At 38.0% G+C, this 26,322-nt stretch overlaps 2 protein-coding genes across 3 annotated transcripts in view; one reads left to right on the top strand and one right to left on the bottom strand.

The window, feature by feature from the left end:
- PAN3 (PAN3 poly(A) specific ribonuclease subunit) overlaps positions 1–19,953 on the top strand; it is a 78,124-nt gene extending 58,171 nt beyond the window's left edge. For both annotated transcript variants that reach the window (XM_019474865.1, XM_019474866.1), the window contains 7 exons: positions 2,287–2,452; positions 2,894–2,981; positions 8,961–9,100; positions 9,922–10,051; positions 13,018–13,082; positions 13,793–13,931; positions 17,003–19,953. In XM_019474865.1, coding sequence (XP_019330410.1) covers positions 2,287–2,452; positions 2,894–2,981; positions 8,961–9,100; positions 9,922–10,051; positions 13,018–13,082; positions 13,793–13,931; positions 17,003–17,143 — 869 coding nt within the window. In that variant the 3' untranslated portion in view covers positions 17,144–19,953. The remainder of the gene's footprint in view (positions 1–2,286; positions 2,453–2,893; positions 2,982–8,960; positions 9,101–9,921; positions 10,052–13,017; positions 13,083–13,792; positions 13,932–17,002) is intronic.
- A 1,362-nt stretch (positions 19,954–21,315) lies between these two features.
- The window catches only part of FLT1 (fms related tyrosine kinase 1), a 101,501-nt gene continuing 96,494 nt past the window's right edge, over positions 21,316–26,322 (bottom strand). Inside the window, 1 exon segment of the mRNA XM_009290222.1 lies at positions 21,316–23,402. Coding sequence (XP_009288497.1) covers positions 23,204–23,402 — 199 coding nt within the window. The 3' untranslated portion in view covers positions 21,316–23,203.

Here is a 26,322-nt window from a genome sequence, read left to right as displayed (position 1 = left end):
TGTAATGTTTTCTTACATTCTTGTTAGATTTTTTCACTGTGTTCAGTACTTTTTGGAAAGCTTTCCAAAGCTTTTGGTATTTTGCCTGAAGAGTGAGCTTTTGGGTCTCGTCTCCTTGGGTCCTTGCTCAAGTGCCATCTGTGGCAGGCCTGATGGGCCTTCATGGGACATACTTTGTGGTCAGCATTGCAGCAAACTGAACTGCTTTTAATCTTACTTGTTTTGAACAAATAGATATGTAAGAAGGTATTTCAAAACTGATTCTTCCACTGTTTTAGCTTGTACCTTTAGTGTATGGGAACATGGGGTGCAGCCAACCAGTCTGAAAGCAACAGCCTAGATTCAGCTGTAGCCTCAAGCGAGTCTTTCCAGTAGTAAAATAATGTTGTTGATTTTCTGATAGAGGGTGAGAAGCTGTGTTGAACTCTGATCTTTCAGCTTTTTGGTGTTTGAATATTCTCTTGGTTACACTGCCTTTATCTGGAAATCAAAGGGCAAGTGCTGTTGTTTTTAAGTTGCATGCAGAAAAATAACCCCCAAGTTTTGGCTTTTCTCTCTCCTTGGGGTATTATAGCAACATTTCTGTTCTGGAAATATTTATTTCATACAGATGTATGGACACTGTAAGACAGAGTTACGCATTCCTGTTAAACATATCACACAACATTGCTGTTTACCAAATATAAAGTGTATTCTATAGCAAGTAGTAACTAGAAAAAGAGCCTTGACTAATAAAGGAGGTTATATCTCCTCAGTTATTTTATATCAGCATAATTTTTGTCATGCTGAAGAAGAGAGAATCATGAGGGCAAAAAAGTTTGCTACGTGAGACTTCTGGTATGCTGGTTTGTGGGAAGTGATTTGCATAATGATTCATCAGGAGGCCAGAAAAAAACAAAGAATATCTCATTCTATTCAGGCTTATTGCTGTTTAAAGGAGTCAGTGTCTTGATCTTTATAATCTAAACCAAAGCACCTTAAACCTGGAAACTGAACTAATGTTTAAAAACAAACAAACAAAAGCTCAGAAATGAAAGCTGGGAACATTCCCAGCCCATCACCCCTAAATCAGTAAAATTTCTAAGTAAAAGGTTTTCAGTAATCTGTTTCATTTTTTAACTCTCACATATAAGTGTTTGTGTGTACACATGCAAGCACACACACAACTATTTTGAGCATGTGCACAGATATTCATATGCTCCTGTAGGGAGAGGGGAAAAAAACCCAAATGAAAACCCAAGAAACAAAATTTTAGAGGAGAGGAGTGCAGTCAGTTTACAATTGAATCAGATGCTTACATGATTTTCCTGAATACTGTTGATATTACTTGTCTCAAAATTAGCAAAATCACTACTGAGGCAACCTCATGAAATGCCTATCATGTTTTGTAAAATTGAGATGCACTGTCTTACTCTGGATATATTTTCTTCTCTTACTTCAGCTTTGTGCCACGCAAACAGTAGCAACTTCTTTGTATTACACACATCTTACTAAAGATAGCATTTGTTACCTATATCTTTATTTTTTTATCTCTGGCTCAGTATTACTCAAACAGTTTGCAATGTAGAATTTGGGGGGGTGTTTGCAAAGAATTGGTTTTACTTTTGAAAGGAGGACTACAAATCCATTTAGAAGGGGAGTGATGCATTGCTTTCATATGGCCCATTGAACAGGGGTCATGCAGTGATGACTTGTCAGGGAGTTGGGTCATAGCAGAGCATACATGAAGTTGTGTTCAGTGATGTTTAGCCACCAAATCTTCCGGTCTGATTTGTCCATGTAATTTGAAACTAGCTTGTTACTTTGTCTTATCAGATGATAGATAATGTTTAATTTTTAAGCCTTCCTACTATAAAGGAGGTAAAACGGGATCTGTTGCAGCTATTGTGGTATATGCTCGTTGTTTCAGAATACCAGCATTTTTACTTCTGAAGTACCTGCATATTTTGATGTACCAGCCACTTTCAGCAATTTCCTACCATTGCTCTTTTTGTAGTGATTATTCATCCTAAACTTTAAAAATCAGCATAGTTTTCCTGAACGTGAGAGTGAAAATAATAATGCCTAATAAATTGTCAGCATTTTAAAATGTGGTGTCCTTCCAAAAAAAAACCAAACCAACCAAAAAAAAAAAAACCCAACCATTAAAGCACAATAGATAAGTCTTTTGAGGACTGTTGAGAGTTGAATGAAATGAGTATGTGAATTAATTGTATAATTCAAAATGTGCCAACTTTAATTTTATGTAGTAGCCTTTTGTTGATGCTTACAATGTTTTGCTTCTAGGTCAGCATGATGGGCCTCTACCGCGGCAGCATGCTGGATTGCTTCCAGAGTCTTTGATATGGGCATATATTGTGCAGCTCAGCTCTGCATTACGGACCATTCATACAGCAGGACTGGCATGCCGAGTTATGGATCCAACAAAGATTCTAGTAACAGGCAAAACAAGGTAATGAAAGCGTTCATTTTCACTGTGTACTGTCATCTCTGTTCATGGTAGCTGCTGACCGTGCACCTGTTACTGAAATAACAAAGTCTAACTAAAAAGTTCTGTTACTTTTAACTGGCATGAGACTAAAAATGAATACATGCTAAAACTTGTAAATTTTTTTAAAGTTCTTTTTAAACATATTTTGGGAAGACTTATGCATTATCCTCAAAGTACTGTTCAGATCCACTACTGACAATTTAGAAATTTGTTAGTTTTCAGTTTACAAATAAATTATCTGTTTTGTTTTATCAAATAGTAAAATTAGTATTTTCTGCTTTATAGTAATTTGCTGAGTACTTATGACTTTTTTGTCATATCAAAGCATTCAATGAATGCTAGAGGAAAAATGGAGTAACCAACAAAATTTAATGACACTTCTTCCTTTTCTCGTTCCTAAAGGTTACGAGTTAATTGTGTTGGAATCTTTGATGTTTTGACATTTGACAACAGTCAAAATAATCCACTGGCATTAATGGCTCAGTTTCAGGTAAGACAATAGTGCCGTAGTTAGGTTGGTGACTTGGCACGGGGAGTACTGAAAACCAGTGTGATTCCTTTTGGAAGACAAGTATTTTAATTAAACTGTAGTCCAGTATATCTATAAATAACTGCATTTTCTCATTCCTGATTTGATCTTGGTTCTGCCATGCATTATTCAAATTTGCTTGTAATTTAGAAATGTGAATGCTCATTTTGCTATCTTTTGCTTCTAAAATTTCAGCAAATTCACCAAACAGGTTGAACTATTAGTATTTAACAAACTTAAGTCAGAAATGGTTGGAAATACGAATTTCTAAAGGAGGAGAAGAAAAATCTTACATTTAGTGTTAGAGATCAAAAAATAATGGTTCAGTAACAGTTTTTGCTCTGCTTTCTCTTTTGTTATTTTAACAAAAATAACTTAAGTGTTGAATACCTGTTCACAGAGGAGTAAGAGATCTTTTAAATAACTGCACTTAGGCATTCTCCTCACTCCTAAAAGGTTCTAGTGTATCTTTATTTTAGGCTCCTAGTTTTTCCGTGCTCTGCTGGCGTTCCCTGAAGTGTGGACTCTGCATAATTCCTGAATTAAGAAGAATCCCTTTAGACTTAACAAAAACTGTTCCACAGTCATCTGGAGCATCACTGTGTACAGGAGTGCCTCTTTCCCTAACTTCCCCTCAGGGTAAAGTACATTGCTTCAGCAGTCATCACATACCCTGTCCGTACTGGGAGTGAAAGGCTACAGTAGGGAGTTGGATTTAATTTATTTTCATTAATTGAGCTTATTCACTGTGAGAAAATTGCTCATTCAGAGTCTTCCAGTAATAAATGAAATGTTTGAACTTTGGCCAGGCAGAAACTAGCTTATTGGAGACCATGTCCTAGAACATAGCGACTTTTTTTTTTAATGATACAGTAAAGCAATTTTCAGTGTACTGTGAGTACATCAAAGGATTTCCCCCCTGCCCAGCTACGTAGCAATGGGCTTTTGGTAATCATTTAGTGGAAAACAGCGGAGGGAAGATAGGAATACATGCAAGTGAGGGATTCCATGCCTAAAAATGTAATGAGATTTTTTTTAAATCTAAATACTTCTTTAAATTTATTTTAATTGCAGCTGGGAAAGAGATCCTCCTGAGATATTATGACATTCCAGTAATTTTAAAGCAAAATGTTTAATGTACTTGGAGATAAAAATCTAAAAATACTTGCAGGTATGCGAATATGTCAAAAGCATTTACCACCATAGCAGCCCAACACTTGGCAACTAACTTGCTTGGTAATGCCTAGTTTTGTTTAGGGGGGATGTTTTTGCATGTTTTATACATTGTTACTATCCAAATTGTTCAGGTATCACTGCTAACCAGAAGAGAAGTACTCTTAAATACATAGTTTGGAAGATCTAAACTGGAGTTAGAAAATACAGTATTGCCTTCTTTTTTGTCATTTCCTCTAGAAGGGCTAGGCTTTCACTATCCATTTTGTTCCTTCAGAGATTCTGGACTGAGTTCATTCCTTGAAATTCAGGAGTCATTTATCATCCTCTACCTCTGTTTGCCCTAGCCAGATAAAATTACAAAATAACAGCTGCTGCTTGTCCTTTTTCCTCTCGATCCATGACCCAGTTCCTGAATTCCTCTGAGACTCCTGTGACTGTTAAAAATGTAGGTTATCTCTTGGTTTACTGCCTGGCTAATATGCATTTCCTTGTTGCTGTCTTCAATGGAGGAAGGTATTTTTGTTAGCATTTGTCACTTTCTGGCTATTTCCCATTGTTGATATAGATAGGAAAGAGTTTGGCCAGAACAGTGAGGGGCTATGTAAAAAGAATGCAATTGTTCATTACGATCTGTGTTAAACACGTTAATTTATATGGTCATTTAAGAGTTAAATAAAGGCAACAATAAGGGAAGCTAAAAAGAAGTAAATGAAATATGAATGGCCGCTTGCATTAAAAACAAGGTGTTAAACCTATATAAATTCCAGCACATCACTTCCCACCCCCCAATCCTTAAGTCTTGTGTCAGTCAGTTATGAGATACAGATGAGAAAACTGTAAATGGTGATGTAGGCAACAGTAGAAAGGTTTAATAAATATTTCTGTATTTGGAATAAAATTAAATGAAGGTGAGTCCTCTCCATATGAAATGAAGAGAAAGCATAAGTTTTATTGATTTAACGAGGGCTATATGGTTACATTTGCGCAAAGTAAATATTTCTAACTTAGCAAACCAAAATAACTTTCACATATACCTCCCCAAATTTAAAGAAACTAGCTGAAGAGGCATCTGAAGTATTAATGTTGACTTAAAAAAAAAAAAAAATCTAGGAACTTGGAGGGACTTCTAAGTGCAATTCCAGAACTTAAAAGAGTAAGTGAATCCACAGAATTGTAGAGTGGATGATGCTGGTATTGATACAAGCAAAGCAGTGGAACAGTATAAACAAAGTAATGTCAGTTTCAAAGAGTTTATGGAAAATGGATCTTGTCAAAAATAAGATTTATTTGACTAGCTTACATGTCTGGCTGATAAAGCCAAGTGTATAAAATGCTGAGGTATCTCCAGGGCATTTGGCATAGTAGCACATACCTTTTAATATTAAAAAAAATTATGCAGAAGGGAAAGGGTACGTATTCAATTAACTTTTAAATTGCTCACTGACACATTTGAAATTCATTTGATAACAGGGAGACATTAATGAAGGGGGCTGTTTCTGAGTTTATCTCCTGGGGCTGGTTTTTAGTCTAATGCTATTTAATATGTCTATCAATGAACTAGATGATGGTGATAAAATCTTTCCTAGCAAAGCTTTCAGGAGATAAAAAGATTGGTACAGGTTACAGTTATGAATTGAATTGCTAATTAAATGTCCATTAGTTGCATGCAAGGTACATTTTTGACCAAAAGGCAGCCTGTACTTAAAAGGTGTAAAGCTTTTCCTTGAAGTTGAGAATCAACTTAGTATGACTTAATAGTCACTGTTGATAGTTACCATAACAAAAGTCTTCTGGCAGGTCTGTGGCAAAAGGAACTGGTATGATCCATAGATACGTGCAAAACACGGTATGGAGTATAAACAGGGAAATGATTGTACCTAATGTTGATCTGTACCTTGCACTAGCAAGGCTACTACAGGAATACAGCATTTATTTCTGGTGTCCCTGCTCCAAGGAGGTCTAGTAGTTCTTGTGTGCCTCCTTTAACCTTTCTCTGCCTAGAAGCAGGAAGAGCTGAATCTGTTGATGTTTTCAGAGCGGGGGTTAGGGCTTAATAGGCACATGTGGGTTGCTTCCTTATAGAAAGGATGGTGTACCCCAGCTTCTGGGAAGTTGTGTACCCTGTCTGCATGGCTAGAGTTGGTCAGTGGATGGTAGCTTTGTCCCTTCTAAAATAGGAATCTGACTTCCATAAATCCTGATCTTTATGGGTCCCTTCGAACTCAAGATATTCTATGATTCTCCTATCACACAGGAAAATTACTGCCTGTCTTTGTGCACTTGTAAAACTTCAAACATTGGGCATTGTTAATAACATTTTCTTTCAGGTTTTCAGCTGTCAGTGAATAGTGAGGTGCCTCCAGAGAGCAATTCAGCTCGTTCAAAATCTGAATTGTCTTGCGGAATTACAGAGATCTTAAATCGATCAGACTCTTAACTGAATCACTTGAAGTTTGAGTTCCTAAAATTAGTGGGATGAATCCAAGCCACTTTTGCAACTAAAACAAGTTAAGCATTGACTGTAATTTGAAATGTGTGTGTTTGAGGCTGCATTGGTGTGTTGTATTATTTCTGCTAGTTTTTCTATTAGATGTAATTTGCAAAACAAACAAAAATTAAGGTTGTGAGTCAAACGCTCGAAAACCCAAAAGCCTGAATTTAGAATTTCCTGGCTGATGTTAATGTAAGATTCTTTCTCAAGCATTTTTAAAATCTAATGTAATCTGTATTATGAAAACACCTATGTAAAGGAAGACTATGTTTTCATAGGGTCTTGCCTGAAGTTGCATATTTTCGGTGTCTCAGGGTTGTGTGATGTTAGAGAATTTATATAGGATACATCGTTATGCATTACTAAAAGTTGGAAGGTATTAAGTGTAAAGTCGGGGACTGCAGAAAGAAGGTAGATTGTGGTTAGTACAAATATTTACATGTTTCTTCTAAGTCTTAGAGAGAAAAAAAAAAAGCCATTGTGCCAGGTGACATATGTCTCTGTATAGATACTGCATCAGCAAGATTCCTGTTTAGTACTATAGTAGTGTCCTCTGCTGCTCAAATTGACTACTTGGTAGTGGAAGCAAGTGGGTTCCCACCAAAATGGGGTTTGTTGCTCTGGTTCATTTCTATTTACCAAAGTACAAAGGAATGCTGATACTCAGGAATTCCTGGTTCCTTAGGAAATTGAGTCTAGCAAATGCCAGTCCCGTCTCCTTCTCCACCGCTTTGTCCTTATTTCTGTCTCATTTTCCGCATCCTGTATCTGTCTTCATTAGCTACAAGAGTACCATGCTTTTTAACTTCTGCCATGTTGTGTATCCATGTTTAAATTGTGCTGCTTAATCAAATTTTATATGGAAACAGTGGGGACACTGAGAGACCTGGAAAAGTTTTCTTTACTCTGTCCCTTAACACTTGGGAGATGTGGCTGCAGGGAAAGCTCTGCTCAGTTACTGCAGCCAGAGGCAGCAAACATGGTTACCCCTCTGGGTGGAAGAGCTGTGAGGGGCTATGGCACGTTCACCATCACAGCACATTTCTAAAGCTGCCAAATTCTAAACAGGACTTCTAATGTTGCAGTGCTGCCAAATTTTTGGCCTTTCTTACAGAAATGACAGAAGGTGTATTACTTGTATGACTGTGTTCTCTGCTAAATGGCATAGCCTTGCTCTAGACTATGGAGCTGAAATTCTCAATAATTAGTAGCTTTCACTTACGTACTTTTGCAAAAATATCTTACTTTCTCAGAAAAAAACCTCAGGAAAATACTAAATTTGTATCTCTAGCTGACTCTTAAATTCAGTCTGAAGCAGGCATCCAGCATGGAAAGCTGCAGGTGTTTCAAGTTTCGCCAAGTTGTGTGCAGCTGAAAGCCTTTCCCTGGAAAGAATCAGGCAGCTTTTGCTGTGAATGTCATTGTCTGCTACTATATTAGGTTCCTGTTTTTAGGGGTGAGCTTTAAAATCTGGTATAGCTTTTCAAAATAATTTCTGGTGGCTGTCTATTAAAAGTGGCAGAATTTTCTGTTGTGGCAAAGCAGCCTGTATGCAGCATTCATCTTTTAAGAGCAGTTCTACTTTTTAGGAAAGTGTTTAGTAATACTAAGGATTTCTTCATAAAATGTGATGCTGCTCAATTTGTTAGCTATACAGGCCTGTTCCTGGCTAGTTATTTCAGGCAGTTCGTATCTTTTCACACTGTCCATCAGAGGTGAAAATCTTTGAGCTTTTTGTTAAAACAGAAACACCATTTGCTGGAATCTGGTGTGGATTCCAGTCTGGAATTCACACTGGATGGCCAGTGTGAAAAGATTTGAGTCCAGCAAATGATGTTTCTGTTTTAATAAATAATCCTTGATAGGTATTTCTGTGTCTCATATCGAGAAGACTTGCTCTGTTTGCCACCAACTCCTTGACTTGTCAGGAGCGAGCAGGTGTGTGATTAGGAGAATCTCTTTGCAGAGCTTCTGCTCACTACAAAAGAGTAATATCCTTAAGCTGAAGATAGGTAAATTTTAAGCATTCAAAGATAAATATAGTACCTAGAAATTGCTAGGTATCAGGACAGAAAATCAGGACAGATTTTCCTCTGTACGTTTTGGCTACTGTAACTTGAACAGTCGTATTGAACTATGACTTGAATAGCACCTATTTTAGTTGGTCAAATTCTTCTAAGGTTATTGAAGACTGTCTCTTTTTAAACAACATCTAGTACCATAGTTAATATTTGTCTATACTAAGAATCTTACCTCTGTGTTTTCCCTGTTAGCAAGCAGATCTGATCTCCCTGGGGAAAGTTGTGTTGGCTTTGGCTTGCAATTCTTTATCAGGAATTCAGAGAGAGAATTTGCAGAAAGCAATGGAACTGGTGACAATCAACTATTCCTCTGATCTGAAGAATCTGATTTTGTAAGTTTGCTTAATAAATCTTTTAAAGGAAATTACTACTTTTTTTTAAACATGCATCTAAAAATATCTTTTGACATTTTCATTTGTAAGTAAGATTACAGATACAATTACTGTCACTGAGTTGTCTGCACAGTCAGTGCCTCATCAAACATAATTTAAAATTTGTTTGTATAATGTGTATTTTCATGGTGTATCTAATAAAATCAATGTCCTTTCTTTACTAAGTGCTGTTAAAGCTCTTAATTAGGAGCTTAAACAAAGCAAGCATTTTAAGTTGTCTTCAATACTGGGCTTCGTTGCCTATTATCTACCATAGCAATATGCTAGTATTATCTTACAGTTTCAGAAGGTGTTGAGAAATAGGCACGTTGCCTTTTTGACCAAAGGGTTGAGCGCTAGTTTTTCTTGGCTGCGTATTATTTTGTGTTGTTCTTTAGTATAGTCAGCCTTTCTCCTCTTGCAGCCAAAGAGGGAAAAGTAGAAATCTGTCACCTCCCTCATTTGAAAAACAATTGCATGACAATCTGAATCTTTGCATCTTCTCTCTTTTTGCTTATGTTCTTGCTGTTTGAGTGGGTGAACTATGCAGTTCCATGAAAGTACACTCCTATCTTGTATAAATAACTGACTGGATGTATACATGTAAGTTAACACACATGTTTTCTCTGTCACTATCTTTTTTTAAGAAATGCTGCAATTGTCAACTTTGTGTATTAAATAGACATCAGGGACAAATAGTTATAAAATCATAATAGGATAATCTCTCTGGCATTTGCAGCATGTTTAAGTAATCTTTTTGGGGGGTGGGGATATTTTGGCAGGTATTTGCTGACCGACCAAAACAGGCTTCGCAGTGTAAATGATATCATGCCTATGATTGGTGCACGATTCTATACTCAGTTGGATGCTGCTCAAATGCGAAATGATGTTATAGAGGAAGACCTTGCAAAGGTAAATCATTTAGTAATTCCTACAGGAAGACCTATAGTCAGTATTCCTACAGCTGTACCTTAAGAGGAAATGTTTTCTACTGTTTTTTCTGTTTGTTTGTTTAGCAACCTAAGTAATCTGTCTGCAGACTTGAGAACTTTTAAGCTCAAGGTATTGAAAGTACAAGAGCTCCAAGAACCACTAGTTTTAGGATGTCCTTAGCTGGGTTTTAACTAAAGTAACATCTTCATGTCCAACCAGCAGTCTTGGGGAAAAGATGTTCTTTATAGAATGGTTAAAACGTAGTATTCTGAGTAAATAAAGCCATGTATGTCATCACACACGAGATCATGTAGTTTGTGCTAGAGGTTATACAGCAACAAATGCTGCCTTTAAATTCTTGGATAGATTTGGATTCCAGTGTCCATTTACTGATCTTGTACGTTTTCCTTTCCAAATGAATGCTAGATCATGGAGGTTAAAGGCTGCTATCCTCAGTTTCCCTGAATTATGTGCCTCTTGCTGTGTGGGTCTGGTTAGTCTATCAAGTTCAGTCAAGGTATCAAGTGCTAGCTACAAAGGAAATATGTACTTTGTCCCATGTTAGTGTGTATTTGTTCAACAGGAAGGGGTGTGTGCTCATCAGAAGCCACCGATCATAGGATTTTCTAACAAGACCGAGATATATTACAGAAGGCTTTCATGATGCTGAAGATACATGTAGGGTAGGGTATTAAGTTTTGAAGGATTTAATCAAGTCCTGTGACTCCTTTCCATTCCATGCTCTCATTGAGAATTTTTTTAAGAGGCAGTAGACCAATGGTTGGGATTCTGATGGACTGGTTCTCTTAATTTCTCCACCATTGGCTTGTTGGATAACAGTTTTTCCCTCCTTAGTGAAAGATACTGAAATCTATCAGAAGCAAAGAGCTGTAGAAGAGCAAGGCAGTATCTACTTTGGATGCAAAGCTCTAGATGACAGATTCCCACTCTGACAGAGTCAACCACTACTCCTGCTCTGAAGATGTTTACAATCATTTCTTGTTCAGGTGGCCCAATGTGCCTGCACAAATTTGGGCAGGTGGACCTTTTCCCATAACAAAGATGGAGATTGTCCTGTAATCAGCTTTAAGCAGTCCGCATTTTCAGTCAGGTTGTTTGTAGCAGTTGCTTACCACTGGCAGGTGAGCAGAGCCACTACAAATCCAAGTTGTTGCGTAGCCCCCAGTTTGGCAATAGCTGTTTACCTGGCAGTGATAAATAACAGTTGCTAATTAGCTGTCGTACTATAACTTGTTTGTACTACCACATCCTCAGTAACATCAGAGCTACAGTATCCCTTAAATCTAGCCTGGTACCCTCTCTTCATTATTGCCCCAAAGCAGATGCTTAGGGGAGAATATTAGAAGACGACTAGCATGTATGATATTTTTCCTGGTATTCTCCAAGCACACAGTCATCTGTAGCTTCGGGGCTTCTGATGCTGGAGGTGGTTTGTATGTAGTTAATAACTTTTGTTTTCTTGAAGCCATGAATATTTTGTTGCTCACGTTTCACACAGCAGTGACCCCATTACTCTATCCCTTTCCTTCCTCACCTTAATATTCCCATCATCTATATGTCACAGCATTCAAAGCCTCAGTTTTTCAAGTCCTCTAATCCACTCTGTAGAAGAGCTCCCTGCCTTACAGGCTACCAACTCTGCAGAGAGGCCACCTGGAGACTTAGTGCCAGTGTTGTTGCTCAGCTGTGTCACCATTGACTGGGAATCTGCAAGGCAGTGGCATTCACACAGATGTGGTTTGGGCTTTTGTGTATTTGACCACATACCAAAAAATTATTTGGAGGTTGTATAGACCTCTGCTAGCTGGACAAGGTAAGTCTTCCCTGTCAGTCTCTAAGTGTAGCTACAACTGTGGTACAAGCTGTTCTGCTGTATGGTTTTAGACTGGTAATAGAAGTCTTGCAACCCATAGGTTGTCTGAGGTCAAGCTATTATCACCTTGACCTACTTTATTTACCCAGCTGTGCACAATAATCTACTCCAGACTGAATTCATTTGAAATCAATATGATCATGGATAGAATGAGATGCAGCTTAGCATGAATAATGTTGGAGAGCTGGGCCATTGGAGAATATGAATAGTATCGGGAGAGAATCTTATTTTTCCTGCCAGCTTTGAGCAGCTTTTACTTACACTGTGGATTAATCTTTTGTTTAATGTAAGCTAGGATGTAACTCTTTTTACTGCATCCTAATTCATGAGGAAAAATGTATGAAATCAATTTTTCAATTGCATGTATTCTAAGCACCTATAATTCTGATGTTCTGTCTTTTGTGTGAACTCGTTCTCATTGCTTTGTCTCTGTCATTGATGGACTCAGAATTTATACTGTTTTAAGACTTAAAGTCTAGCTTTTTTTGGAAAAACTTCTTCCAAAATTATATTTGAAATCAATTTGTAATTTGAATGTTAGTCTGATATTATTGTAGCTAAATATTTACTAATAATGGCCTACAAAGCAACTCTGAAAAACAAATCTGATAGATTGTGTTCCTTTTCATCTTTACTAGAAATAAGGTATTATACTATATACTTCTACAGGTCTTGATAACTGTGTGTATATATATTAACATATTCCTCTTTTTTTAACTTTTAACTTTTTAAACTTTTAATTGTATTTTAGCATACCTGTAAGTATAGGCTGGCAAGAGACTAGACTTATGTTTCCACAAAGAAATAGATTGCCTGATCCAGTTCCTGCTGGGGCAGCAAGGTGTTAAAAAATATAAAAGTGCTAAATTTAGCACTGGGCTACCGGTACACAATATGATGCATTTGATCTTTCTGAAAAAAATTATACCCTTTTCTTAGAATAAATAAATCACTGTAATTAATAGTGCTTCATTGGCTGTATATCTTTTTGCAAATAAGTGTCTTAATTTTATGTTTCAGAAACTCTAATAACCTCTTTCTTTTTTTCTAGGAGGTGCAAAATGGAAGGTTGTTTAGGCTTCTAGCAAAATTGGGAACAATCAATGAGAGACCAGAGTAAGAAATACTTGTTTTCATGGTGTAGAGTATGTAAAAGCCAGTTTGCAAGGCATGGTTTCTTCCCTTGTAAATTTAAGCTAAACATTTGCCCCTGAAGAAATGAGTATTTAAGAAGCCTTGAGAAAAACAAGATAAGCGACTTTGACCAAAATTTTAAATAAAGGAGAAGAGAAGGCTACAAATAGATATGCCAGAGTTGCTTAATTTTTTTCATATGGTTTCTCTTAGAGGTCTCTTGTGAGTGGCAGTAGTTTTTGAGGAAATCATAGCTTGCTTTAACTGTAGCAAATAGTGTAGATATTGGTTTTAAGCTAGTTAATTTTCAGCTTGTTTTTTATCAACTGCTACATAAAAATGAAGTGTTCATGGTCTGTTTTCCATCCTACTGAATAGTCTTGGAGTTGTGCTTGTAATGCTGGTTTCTAACACTTACATGTTAAACTCGTTGAAGATAACTCTTGCTTTCTTCCATTACTTTTCTGTGGGCCTTTGGTAGGCATTAGCTTCGGGTACTTCAGCTGAGAAACTTTGAATATATTACCTTCTGTTTGTGGCAGAGGTGAGACTGTAATTTAATTGCAAATTTTAACAGGTAGCTTAGCAGAGCAGTAAGATTACTCAGTTTAGGTTGAAGAGTCATGTATATCTGTGGGTTTTGATTTTTCTTAACTTTCTGAGCTTTAATATGAGCCTTTGTTTTACACCAGGTTTCAGAAGGACCCAACGTGGTCAGAAACTGGAGACAGGTATTTACTAAAGCTCTTTCGAGATCACCTTTTCCATCAGGTGACAGAAGCGGGTACTCCTTGGATTGACCTCAGTCACATTATCTCATGTCTTAACAAGGTACACTGTACTTGGGTTAGCTTTTAAAAATTTGTTTGGGTTAAATTTCTCTAAAATAATATTCCACTTCAAAGCAAGTTGGCATTAGCAGATTAATTCTGTTGATTTAACTGATGGTTGTTTTCCCCCTGTTTTGGATGAAAACAATGTATTCACTAAGCTAATATTCAAACATTTATGGATATTTTAAATAAACTTAGTACATTAAATTTCAAACTTGGAATTCAGTAATATAGCATGAGATACAGTATTTTCATATAGAATGCATTGAATACTGTGGATAAGCAATGCTGGTCCCTTTATGCTACTCTGGTCTTTCAACACAGCATAAAGGATCCATAAAACCCCTTTAACTGGGGGAGTTTTCTACTGATATAGTTATCACAGAGGATGGTCATAAGGCGAGAGGATCCATTCCTAAACTGTGCTGACCAGAGTAGGAGACAGGAGGGAAACTGCAATAGAAATTTGTGCAAAATCCTTACTATCTAGGACAGTGCTGGAAAATTTCTGTGACTTACAATGTTAAGTTTGCTTCTGATAACTCCCCTAGCCTCTCCAGCCCTTTGTTTTCCAAGGTTGATTTAACAAAGCTATTTGCAGTTTTCCAAGAGCTGCACCACTAGCAAAATTTTAGCTGAGCACTCTCATGATTAACAGCGGGAGACGTGTGAGACCACAAGATCTTCAGCAGTTGTAGAACTTGTCTTGCTCTATAAGTTAAAAAAGTACATGAGCTGATTTTTTTTTTTATTGGCAGATCAGCTTTCAACTTATTTTACATTGTTTTGCTGAACCTCAGTAATTTATAGGATACTAAGATGCTACTTCTTCTTCCCTTTTTTTTTTTTTTTGTAGCTGCTCGGTCATTCCACTCACTCTGTAGAGAATGGTGATGCAGACACTGACAATATACAGTTTCAGTGGCTAGTATTTTCTTTTCTAGGATTAGGATGGCCAACTTTCTCTTCCAGAAAAAATTGAATATATTCAGATCCTTTGACATGTAACAACTGACTTAACTACAGTTAAACCTTTTTCTAAATTGTCAGGGCTTTTAATCTCCTGTTAGACCACTGCTGTGCATTTCTTTAACCTCCTTTTTATCTTTCTGGTTGGTGTCTGTAATCACTTTAAAAAGGACATTAAAGGGATTGAGGCTAAATCAAAAAGAAAGCATGTTGATATTCAAATAGGCAGTGAAATGCCATCATGATTTGAAAGCAGTGACCCGTACAGTACTGTAGCAAGAGGGGACAGTCCTGAATTCGTAGGTCAGGTAAGAGATGGTGTCAAAGAATGCCTTGTTCTATAAATGTTCATGGCTTACCCTTTTAAACAGAGGCTCTTCTCTTCTGTGGTTGTGGGCTCAGCGCACAAAAAATGTAAGGCTTACAGAACTCTACTTTGGAAATACACTCTGAAAAACACTTCTGAAACTGCAGTGTGTACTAGTAGAATTGGTTATCTGGGCTTTCTTGCTACACTCCAAAAGCATTCCTTTTGAATGAAAATTAATCTATTGTTTAAAAAAACCCCCTTTTTTCAAAGTGGTGTTTTGGGGATCTTTTCAGCTGAGATAATGATTTATGCCTCTATAGGAGGAGAGAAAGCAAGCCATAAATATTGATGATTCTAGTTAGCTGTGTGGCTTTCTTAATACAGGTCTTCCATATCCTACATTCATTGAAGTAATTCACTGATTTCTTGTATGATGCTAAGGGAACAGTAGACAATATTTCACAAACAACTTAATTATGATAATATTTTGTAATGGATGTTGGAAGAGACTGGTGGTTTTATCCTACTCTACAGGAATTAAAAGCTAATTGGCTTGCTTTTGTCCTTCTGAAGCTATTCACAGAGCAGGAACTTTAAATTTGGCAGGTTCCAGCTTTTAAGGTTATGCTCAGAACATTATTTTAGAAGACAAATGCAAGAAATTTCTAACTTGCTGTGTTGCTCCAGACAGCAGCTAGTGGAACATCTCAGTGACAAATTTAATTGTTTTTCTGCTCTTCAGTACGACATAATACATTTATTTAATTCTGCTGGGGTTGTATTTCCAAAGATTGTCTCAATAGTGTCATATCCCACTTGTCTCTGCCCCACCTTCTGTATTGGAACAAGAAAGTTTGTAGTGTCAAGTATTTGGAAATATCAATATATCGACTAAAACAGAGCTACAGAAGTTTTGCATTATAAGAAAGTCTGACAATTCTCCATTGATGAACATTTCTTGCAAAGTGAGGAGAACATAAGATATAGTGTTGGAAGGGACTTCAGCATGTAAAGTAGGATATTCCTCTGTTCCAAATTAGGATTTAGTAGTGCATCTCTGAAGTACATAGTGTAACATACAATTTTTTTAATATCAAATTTGAGAAGTCAGAACAAAACATGAAAACAAATGTGGAACAGACTTTAATCTTTAACCCCAAATTATCTATATGTTTATGGATTATAACTAGGTAATCTTTTGGTTTGGTGGATTTTTTGGTGGGTTTTTGGAATTTTGTTTGTTTTGTTTTTTTAAGAGTAAGGGATGAAATGTACCATACAGCTTAGGAACTAGTTTGTTTCCAGTACTGCCAAAAACATGAGGTGTGGGTTTCTGCCGGTTGTCAGACTACCTGGGGCTGGTCCATCCATTATTTCATTTTAGAGTGGGCAAGAAGTAATTTACCTACCCTACGTGGAGGCTTGTGGATCTTATGTGCAAATGTAATGTCAAATGTGTTCGTCAGGAGCTATATGGAAAAATTGCTAGGCTTTCTACACAGGGGAAGATAGCATTGCAGGATTATTAGCTTTATGGAAAGGCAAGAAAACAATGGTAACCTAGTCCAAAGGTCTGGAATGTCCATCCAGGTTAAGACCAAAATGTCTCGATTTTTTGGCAAGTACACTGTTGTGGTGCGATTCGGATCCTTCCTTTCTGTGGTGTTAGCAGATTTGAACTGCACCACAACAATGTACTTGCCAAGAAATTGATTGCTTTTGTTATTGGGGAAATGTTTTGCCATTTCTTTCACACTTCTTTTATTTTATCTTTTGCATTCTTGTTACAGTTAGATGCTGGTGTGCCAGAAAAAATAAGCCTCATTTCCAGAGATGAGAAGAGTGTACTTGTGGTAACTTACAGCGATTTAAAACGCTGCTTTGAAAATACTTTTCAAGAACTGATTGCAGCCGCAAATGGTCAGTTGTAGTATTTGCTGAAAGCATGCAGGACATTGCTGAGGAACTTAACCAATAGCAAATTGCACTACAGCTGAATTGTTGTTGTCATCTCATTTCACATTTGGGAAACAAACAGGAGATGAGCAAAGCTGCTTGCACTTCAGTCAGGTACACTGTTACTTGAAGGGAAGAATGTTTCACTTATCCTAGAGCTAAGGCTGCCATTGGAAGCTTTATCTGTGAAGAATTTATTTTAGATTAAGGAACACATCAGGTGCATGATGTTCCTGCTTTTATTTTTTCCACTTGTATATGCACTAATTTTAATTTTTTTAAGACTTTTCTGATCTCTGAAGTTTTGCCACATTGTATACTTAAGGGAAACTCTTTGCAAGGACATTTCTGGGATACATTTTTGTCACTGAGGATATAGCAAAATTTATTCATTTTTGATATTATTTGCACCCAGAATAGCATAAAGGACCAGGTAAATAATTTAATAGAAATGGTGTTCTATTAATGACTGTTTAGTTCGTAACCTCTGTAAAAGTGTGTTGTATGCAAGCTCTGTATGCCACCCACTGTTAGCTCAAAGAAATGTGAGAAGATGAAACTTTGTAAAACCAGTCAAGTGAAGTATCGGTGAATTGACAAAAAAGGAAAGAAAGTCCCCTGTCATTTGATTTAAACTTTGTCTAAGCAAAGTGACGAAAATAGCATAATGGAAAACATCTATAATTTAAGGAGCATATCAAACTTGCTCTAAACACAACCAGAGCCTTTTAAAAACTGTTTGTATGTTTTCCTGCTAGTCAGAAGCATTTACATTTATGCAATTTTTTTAATAGATTTTTTTTTAAAGAAATTGTTTAAATGCCTGAAGTTTCAGGAGTGTATTACTTTAGGTTATTTACAGTATAATTTTTGTATAAAGTTCTGTTCTTTGAACCACAGCTTTATTATGGTACGCTACACTGGATACAGATACAAAGACACTGTTAAAAGAAGATTAACTAAACACAGCAGTTGTCTGGCATCAAGAGCTTTTCAAGTTTTACAGCCTGAATCTGGAGGGATAATGATCTGCTGTGCCTTTGCAGTCACTGCTTAGCCCAAAGTAATATTACTTTTGATAATACTCAACACATGAATATTCCTGAAGTAATTCAGTCTCAAAAGTCTGGAATTTTCCTCCTCAATTACCTTTCCAATATTTGGACATGCAGTTGTCTCCAAACTTGGGTATTCATGGGATTTCTAGTTAAACACCTACACTTTGATACTGAAGACTGCCAAATATGTAGGAATTTCCTTTCTTAAAGCAGTAGTGAAGACTGTATCTATCCTTTCCCAGCACTGAATGTTTTAATAGCACTGGGTGCTCACCATGAAGAAAATGTGGAAACTCAAAAGGTCAGGACAGACTCTAAGCACTTGCAACTGATGTTACTGACATCAATTTTAATAATTCTCAATATTTGTAGTTTTCAGAGAAGTTTTTAATATTTCTCTGTCCACTTTTATAAGCTTTAAAATGATTCTCCGCCTTGAGACTTGCATCAAGAAAAAAGCAACTCTCTTCACATCGAAAGCTTTGAAGACTAGGGACATGCTTTACACATTTTAGAAAATGTGGTTGAATCCACATTAGGTAGCATCAGTTGTTGAGTTTAAAAATCGATTATTGTTGCATTTGATTGAATGAATTTTAAAAGTAACGTAATGTTTAATATTCAAACGATAACAGTTGCCAGAATGTTCTTTTTAATATAAAAGGAACAGGAACTTTGAAAAGTGAACATGCAAAACAGTCTTTTATCATTAGCTCATGTATTTGAGGAAGAGCAGCTGTCTTTTATATGTTTTTTGACAAATCATATTGTAATTCTTTTGTACAAAAAAGAAGTACTTGTATTCTAGAAGAAATATGAAATGCTTAATTTATAAGCGGGCTGAGGTTTTTTCGAGTATTGTTTTCTTTGAAAATGAAAGGGGATCATCCGTTCAGTTGTGGGGTTTGGGAACCTTTGAAAATTTAATTTGTGGACCAATATTTTGTGAAAGTGTAAGGCAGGGGTAAAATAGGGCTTGAATTCTCATCCTTTTTAGACCAGCAAATCACCCTCTGCAAGACATGTCTAAATTGCAAACCTATGTGTATTTGCATAATGTCAGTTTGCTTCAGCCCCTAGTAACCTCAGGACTTGGTTTAAAAATAAAAAGGTAGACAGCTAATAAGTTTTCATACGTAATGTCAGCCAGAAAATATTTGGTGTCAGGTAATACATAAAATAAAAAAAAAGTTGAGCTTTGTTTTCTATTTATTTCATTTGGTCCGTATTTGGGAATGATTTGAACAGTCTAAAGTTCAGCTTGGGTGTTTTTTTGGGGAGAGCCCTTCTACCCCATTTTAATTCTATTTAGAAGGTTATCCTAAAGTTGTAGTTTGATCCATTCATAGGAAGAACTGTGTATCTGTACTTAGAAAGAAGAGCCACCAAGATGTGCCCTCCCAGATGGGAAATTTAATTCTGACCTTCCTATTTTTTACAGCTAAAAGCACAGAAGGGACAACCTTTGAAATCATCTGATGTTGGTCATTTTAATTTTTGTACCTGTTTTAAATTCTGTTGCTGTATTTACTATATTGTAAATATTTTGTTGAGGGTACCTATGTATTTTGATTTGCCCTTGTTTCAGTAATTCAGGTGTCAACTGCTTCCCCTAAAAAGCACCAGTATGTTAAGTTCTAATGTCATGATCCCAATATGTGTTACTCATCTTTAATCCTGTTTTCATTCTTCATGTGTACAGCAGTATTTTTAATAAAGAATACCAGAAATAATGTGGCCTTATTTTGACAATGTGAAGTTCTCAAGTTGGATACAGGGCTTTTCAACTTTGGTGCTGGAATTGTATTTCATTCTATCATATTTCTTTTGTATTCACTCTGCCTGCAATTCAGAGTTTAGGCAATCATGAGTCACAAAGCGTGTTTAGTGCTTGCCACTTATAGTATATCAGATGTCCTAAAACTTAGCGATGTTGTTGACTGGAGTCGTACTAATACACATTTCCTTAACTCCCAAGTCAAGTCGCATCTGCTTCTGTCAGATCAGGTCTGCTTTACTAGACAAGCCCTGATTTTGAAAACTCTATTGAAGTACCCTTACTTTCATGTTTATTGAGCTTTTTTGCCCAATAACAAAGTATATTAATTTGAGAATTTTCATGTGGAGTCATTGACAGCTTTATTTCCCAGAATTATTTTTCTGTATGGTTAAGCAGCAAAGGTGAGGTGATTTACTGGTGGGGTAAAATCTCCTATACCCATGCAATCCTGACCATGCTTATGTGACGTGAAATTTTGTGCAATATACGTGCAATCGTCAATACTCCCTGCATACATTTAACATGGAGTCATTATCCCTTAAATTGCGGTGGTTTAGAAATTTTATTACATAAGGTGCAGTAAGCTTGATTGATTGCACTTATCTAGTCTCCGGTTTCCTTCTTAGTAATGTGCAGCAACAGCTACACAACTCCTGCAGCAGTAGGCGATCCCATTATGTTCTGCCTCCCCAGAGAAAGTTTCATCTCTGCGTCCTTCCAGCACTCGTGTATAGTTTTATCTGCAGCGTGGCTTGGAGATCCCATCAGAATATAAAATGCTGTATACCACAGAGCACTCAACTGAACATCTCTGTGGAGGTAGCATCCCCAGCTTCTGATAGACGGGGTGGGGATGTGGAGATTCTCTGAAGAAGAGAGAGCATCTACCAGGCCTAATGTGCTAGCTCATGTCCTTTCGTCTGTACCACATCTTCTAGCTGCAGCAGTAACTGGGCGTGGGGGCAGTTGAATGGATGTTCATCCGTAGGTTGCTTTTTCTTCCCCCCCACCATGAAACCTTGCCTCTCCCAGAGGCAGAGTTGAATTTTTTGCTTCTAGACAGCAGTAAGCACTTCTTAGATATGCTGAATCTGGGGGATTTCACTTACGCAGGGAGCGGTACGAGTGTCCATCACTATATCCACTCTGTGTGAGAAGTGTGCCTTCCGTGCAATTATTCCGTATTCTCCTTTGCTCACAAAACTGGCCCACGGGATGGATTGTTTGTGTTAGTGCTGCCCGGTGCTGAATCATCTGCTGCAGCAGTCTCTGACACTGGATTAACTAGTTTGGCAGAACTCTGTGGATTCTTTCAAAAGCAAACTTTATTATATGAATTTAGTAGTAAAATACATTATATGAAGACAGAAAATGCAAGACAAAATAAGAGTTATTCACATCTGAAGAAACTTAGGGGGTTCATATAAAAGTAATCTTTGTAGTCCAGTTTTCTTAAATATTTATGCCCAAAAAGCATATTTATATATTTACATTGTACAAACATTTCCTTTGAGATGCATCATCCCATAACTGTTTTTGCTCAATTGGAGTTAAGAAATGGTTCTTAAAACTTCCTTTTGTTTTGATCAAGATCAAATATACTTTACCAGCAAAGGACAGGGCAATAGATACTTAAAACTGATGATCTCTTGACCAGGAAGATCTAGAATTGATACTTAGCTTGGAAGTAGTGGTACATGTTTCTTTTACTTTGAATATCCAAGAACATTTTTCTTTGCAAGTACGCAAAAGGTCATTTGCCTTTAAGTCTGTTAGTGGGTTAAAGTCATAGCTCCTAAGCTGAGTTTTAAGAGGTCAGAACCATATTATATGTAGCTTTTTTGTTAATATATATTTATAGTGGACCACGAGAAGCTGAGATTGGGCAGTAGCTGTTGATTTGGAAGATGTCAGCGCTACTGTGTTAATGGCCAACTCATTTTAATGTGGCATTCAGAGGTGAAAGGGGATGGTGCATCCTTACACTTCTCGAACAAAGAACATTCATGCCCTTTCTGAGATGCTATACAAGAGTCTGTTGCAAATGAATGATACATTTTTATTCCTGTACATGTATACTGGTAACTAACCTGGAAATTCAACTGTCTTCATAGAAAAGCTGCCCTAACTTTTCAAGGAGATTGCCTTGTCATTTCTAACTAATCTCTTCAAACTCTCTAGTGAACAATTAATTTAAAGTATATGCAGTTTAGTAGCCATCCTGTCCTTTCAGACAGATTCCCGTAAATAAAATATAATTAGTGCAGTGTTAGAAGGTCCATGAGGTTTTGTGGACAGAGCTTGGCTTTAACATACCTGGCTTGAGGTTTGGTTCCAGTGTGTGTGTGTTGGCATACTGACAAAGTGCAAAACTTTGAATTATATATATATATATATAATCAAGAATATATACTTGATTTCAGCAGGCTTGTCCAAACTAAATTGATCTGTATTCTCTGTTGTTGCAGCCATGGCTCTGGTCTTAGTTCTCCTCTATCCTTACTATTTGTGTTTTGCAACACAAATTTGAAATTCTTGCCTCGCAAAACTCCTTGCTGCGTTTGCCATCCGAAGCAGTAAGAGCCGTATAATGCCCCATCCCCAGCTAGCTAATTCAGCTTCCCCAGAGCATTAGCCTTTCCTCAAGTTTCTCAAAGTAGAGTTTTCACTAAAAACTGTAGAGCATGGTCTGTTTCTTGTTTCTCTCTTCTCAAAGAATCCTTTATTTTCCAGTGCTACGCAGGCCCCAGCAATAGGGTGCAAATCCCCCAGTGCCTGATGCGAGCTCCTGAAGGCTCCCAGTTGCCTTTCCCGACCAGCACCCGGTGCTGCACCCGAGTCCGAGCAGAGGCTGGGTGACTAGAGCATGAAATACCATCCTGCTGCCAGGGACCAAACAGTGAACTGGTTTTCTCTGTAATTATGACCATCCAGGTTTTCAGAAGCACTGGGTAATTTTAGTGGCAGCTGTTGGTGTTCAGCATTTGGGAAAGTCAAGGCCTAAGCATTAGTATTTTGCTATATTTTGTGTATGCTTGTTGCAGTCTGTAGAAAAGCAGATCACTGAGATTAAGCCAATGATATCTTTTTAAATTTTAGGATAATTAAAATTATTTGGGTCAAAGTTTTTAAACTGACAGTGTTTCAGAAGAACCTTTTTGGATTAAATGCATATTTAAATCTTGGTCTAGAAGTACTTAAATGGGTGGCTGAGAATAAAGGACGACGGAGTTGTAGTCGGGAGGGGGAGAAATTTTCATTTTCTCCAGCACCGTGTTACCATATGTATATCTTCGCTTGGAGTCACTGAGCTGGTCACAGCTGAAGCTGCAGAAGCTTCTTGGCTTGGTTATTCCAGAAAGCACTGACTCCTTGCTCCTGCTGGCACCTTTCACGCTGTAACAGAGCAGCATCACAGTTAGTGTATTTAACATGCACGGGCGTTTGTTTTAATGGCTTGAGCAAAGCCACTTCACAAGAAGCAGCTTTGTTTATTCTTAGATGATGGGGCTGGCATTGATGCAGATGGGATTGCTCAATGGGAGAGCAGAAGGGAGGACTGAAAGAGCCCTCCTGTGTCCCCCTCGAGTCCCGTACTGAACAGAGATGCTGTGACCGAACATCACTATTAAGGTGCTTGTGTTCATTGTAAGTATTAGAGTCTTGGTAAGCATGGGGAGTACTTGGTTGCTTAGCCTAAGGTCTAATTGCTCATTTGTGGCAGGTGCCAGGGAGTAAAACTTCATTGCAGGGCAAAGTAGTGTCTGGCATCTGTGCTGCTGCTGGGCTGTGCTGTGCATCCCCATAGGGTCCCCACGCCTAAATGTTCTTCCTAAGGGAACTGGGGTTTTTTGAGCAGGAATGAAGTAATGAAAGGTCTCAAGCCTTTAGGGCAAAAGCAGAAAGCTACTAGTGTAGGCGTTCCCAGAGCCTAATGCTGGGATGAATTTTTAAGATAAATGGCTGATGTTTGTGAGGAAGGGCACAAGGTCTGGGTATCTCTTCTCTTAGGCTTCTCTTGGCAGCAGATGTGAACTGCTGGTTTGAATTAGAGTTTTCCTGTCCCGCAAAGGACCAGTTATCCTGTAGGCTGCCTTTTATAGGATGCCCTTTACAAGAGGGGTTTAATGTCTTCTCAGCTGAGCCACTCTTAAAGACACTGTTTGCCTTGCAGCACTTTCTCACCTGTATTCAGAGAGTGCAGTGCTTAAAAGGGCTCTTTCAGTAATGAAGATAGTTAAGGCAAAGAGAATTTTCACACCATTGAACTTAGATACCAAAGATTTCTCTGTAGACAAAGGACAAGCCAGAGCATTTTTCTTCATTGATTACCTGAGAAATACTAATGTAAACATATGTTGGACCGCAATGCCTAAAATTAGATTCCCTCCCCTGTATTTTTATAAGTTCATGGACACTCCACCCCTCTCTGTTTATAAGGTCAGGAACGTTGGCAGCCCTAGTCTTGAATTCCAGAGAAGACAGTCAGAACATCCGTTGAGGCTTTTGGAGCCCAGGGTTTTGCTTTTCATTTTAATTTGCGCTATTAGATCTTTAAGTAGAGTAGAGAACTGGTAGCACAGGGCCTTTCCTGATTAGGAAATGGAGAAGTAACAGTTTCTCTTAGATGTCACGGTTTCTTGAATCTTTAACTCACAAGCCTGTGTGCTTTTTAAGGAGTGTGGTCTCTGTCTTTTGTCCTACTGAAGGAAATTGGAGGGTCCTCCCAAGAAGACCACCCCATTACATTTGTTTGTAGGTGGATGGAGTTCATGAGGAGGAGCCCTCACGATGAGGATTGCAGATGCATCCCATAGTTCTATATTGCATCTGTTGGCAGATGGAGAAGTAATTGCCTTGGGATAATTTCCATAATGTGACAAGGTTAGTCACAGATTCAGTGGACTTTTTGTGATGGGTTTAAAGAGAAACGCTTCTGTGATTTACATTGTAATTGTGAGTCTGAGAGAGCAGTGGGCTAGCAAAAGTGGAGTGTGCATGTGAAGTTATGAGCCTTAAAATCATCATGCTTTGATCCTTTCATTCATCATCAGGCTTTTGCATCACGAGAATTTTCTTGTGAGCTAGACTTGGCTTCTACTTTAATTAATAAACCTTTATACCAGAAGAGCTGCATCTATTAATTTTACCTTGAGTGCACTGCTGTACCTGGGCATGCACTCCCACAGAGAGCTTTGAGGGAACCCACGGGGTTTTGACATCCATAGTCAGGCTTCATTTTGAGACTGAGCTTACAGTCAGTAAAGGCTTCTCTAGCTGTGGACTATCTTCTTTCCACTCTAGGAATGTAAATTAGAAACTGTGTCTAGTTGGTTTTTAATTGGGATAATTTTTTGGAGGAGACGGGTTCTGCTTTCCTGACAGATTCAAGAATGGAGTGAGATTAGAGGCTGGCTGCGGCTCTTGAATGCTTGTTCCAGCTCACAAGTGGAGGAGTTCTCACTGTTCTTCTAGCTTAGCAATTTGCTTTAATTCAAGGGTTTGCTCCAGCCCGAGGATTTTGGCTTACTTGGGTTGTGCTTTTTCACCAGTACTGAAAAGCTAGAGCAGAGTTGCAGTTGGGATCCTTTCCACTTGCAAATGAGCAGAGCTCAGAGGCTTGTTCTTTCTCTGCCCCCAAACCTTTCTATTGGGATCTTGTTATCTGAGGCCTTACATTAGGAAAGACATCTCTATGCTGTTCACAGTATCGCTTACTTTCATCTCGATGGCAATAGCAAGTCCAAGACACGTAGCAACCATTTCTGTTGTGCTCCTGGCCACTACCTGGGCCTGATGGGCTCACCAGGTTTGGACTGATGCTCATTTCCTATAGTGAAACCAAGGGTAAGCTTTGCATGTTGGTGCCTTTCCCTCTACAGCAGTGGAAGCCGGAGGGGAGGGGACTCACCTGGGTCAGTGGGGTACCCCTGCACTGTCAGGTAAGCTGGCTCCCTGCTCTGCTCTCCCCCGGGCCTGGCTCTCGGGTTGGTCACGCTGAGTAAGCACCAGTGCATGCACTGTCTCTCTCCTGGAGTCAACTGATTAGTTTCTTCTGAAACAAACCCTGGGTGCACTTCTGGGGACAGGTAGGATGCACTGTGTTTGGCTCCTTCCACCCTATGTAGTCCTTCAGCACTGTCACGGCAGATGTGGCCCTGCCAAGTCTGAATCCTCTAATGCCACGCTCCAGGGCACGCATACACCCTTGTGCTGGTCTGAAAGCACCACCCCAACTGGCTGGCTTGCATGCAATTTCATAGAATCATAGAATCATTAAGGTTGGAAAAGACCTCTAAGATCATCGAGTCCAACC

This window comes from Aptenodytes forsteri, unplaced genomic scaffold, assembly GCF_000699145.1.
Source record: "Aptenodytes forsteri isolate BGI_AS27 unplaced genomic scaffold, ASM69914v1 Scaffold155, whole genome shotgun sequence".
Classification (NCBI taxonomy): domain Eukaryota; kingdom Metazoa; phylum Chordata; class Aves; order Sphenisciformes; family Spheniscidae; genus Aptenodytes; species Aptenodytes forsteri.
The sequence above is the reverse complement of the archived record's forward strand: the minus strand, read 5'-3'. Positions and strand labels throughout refer to the sequence as shown.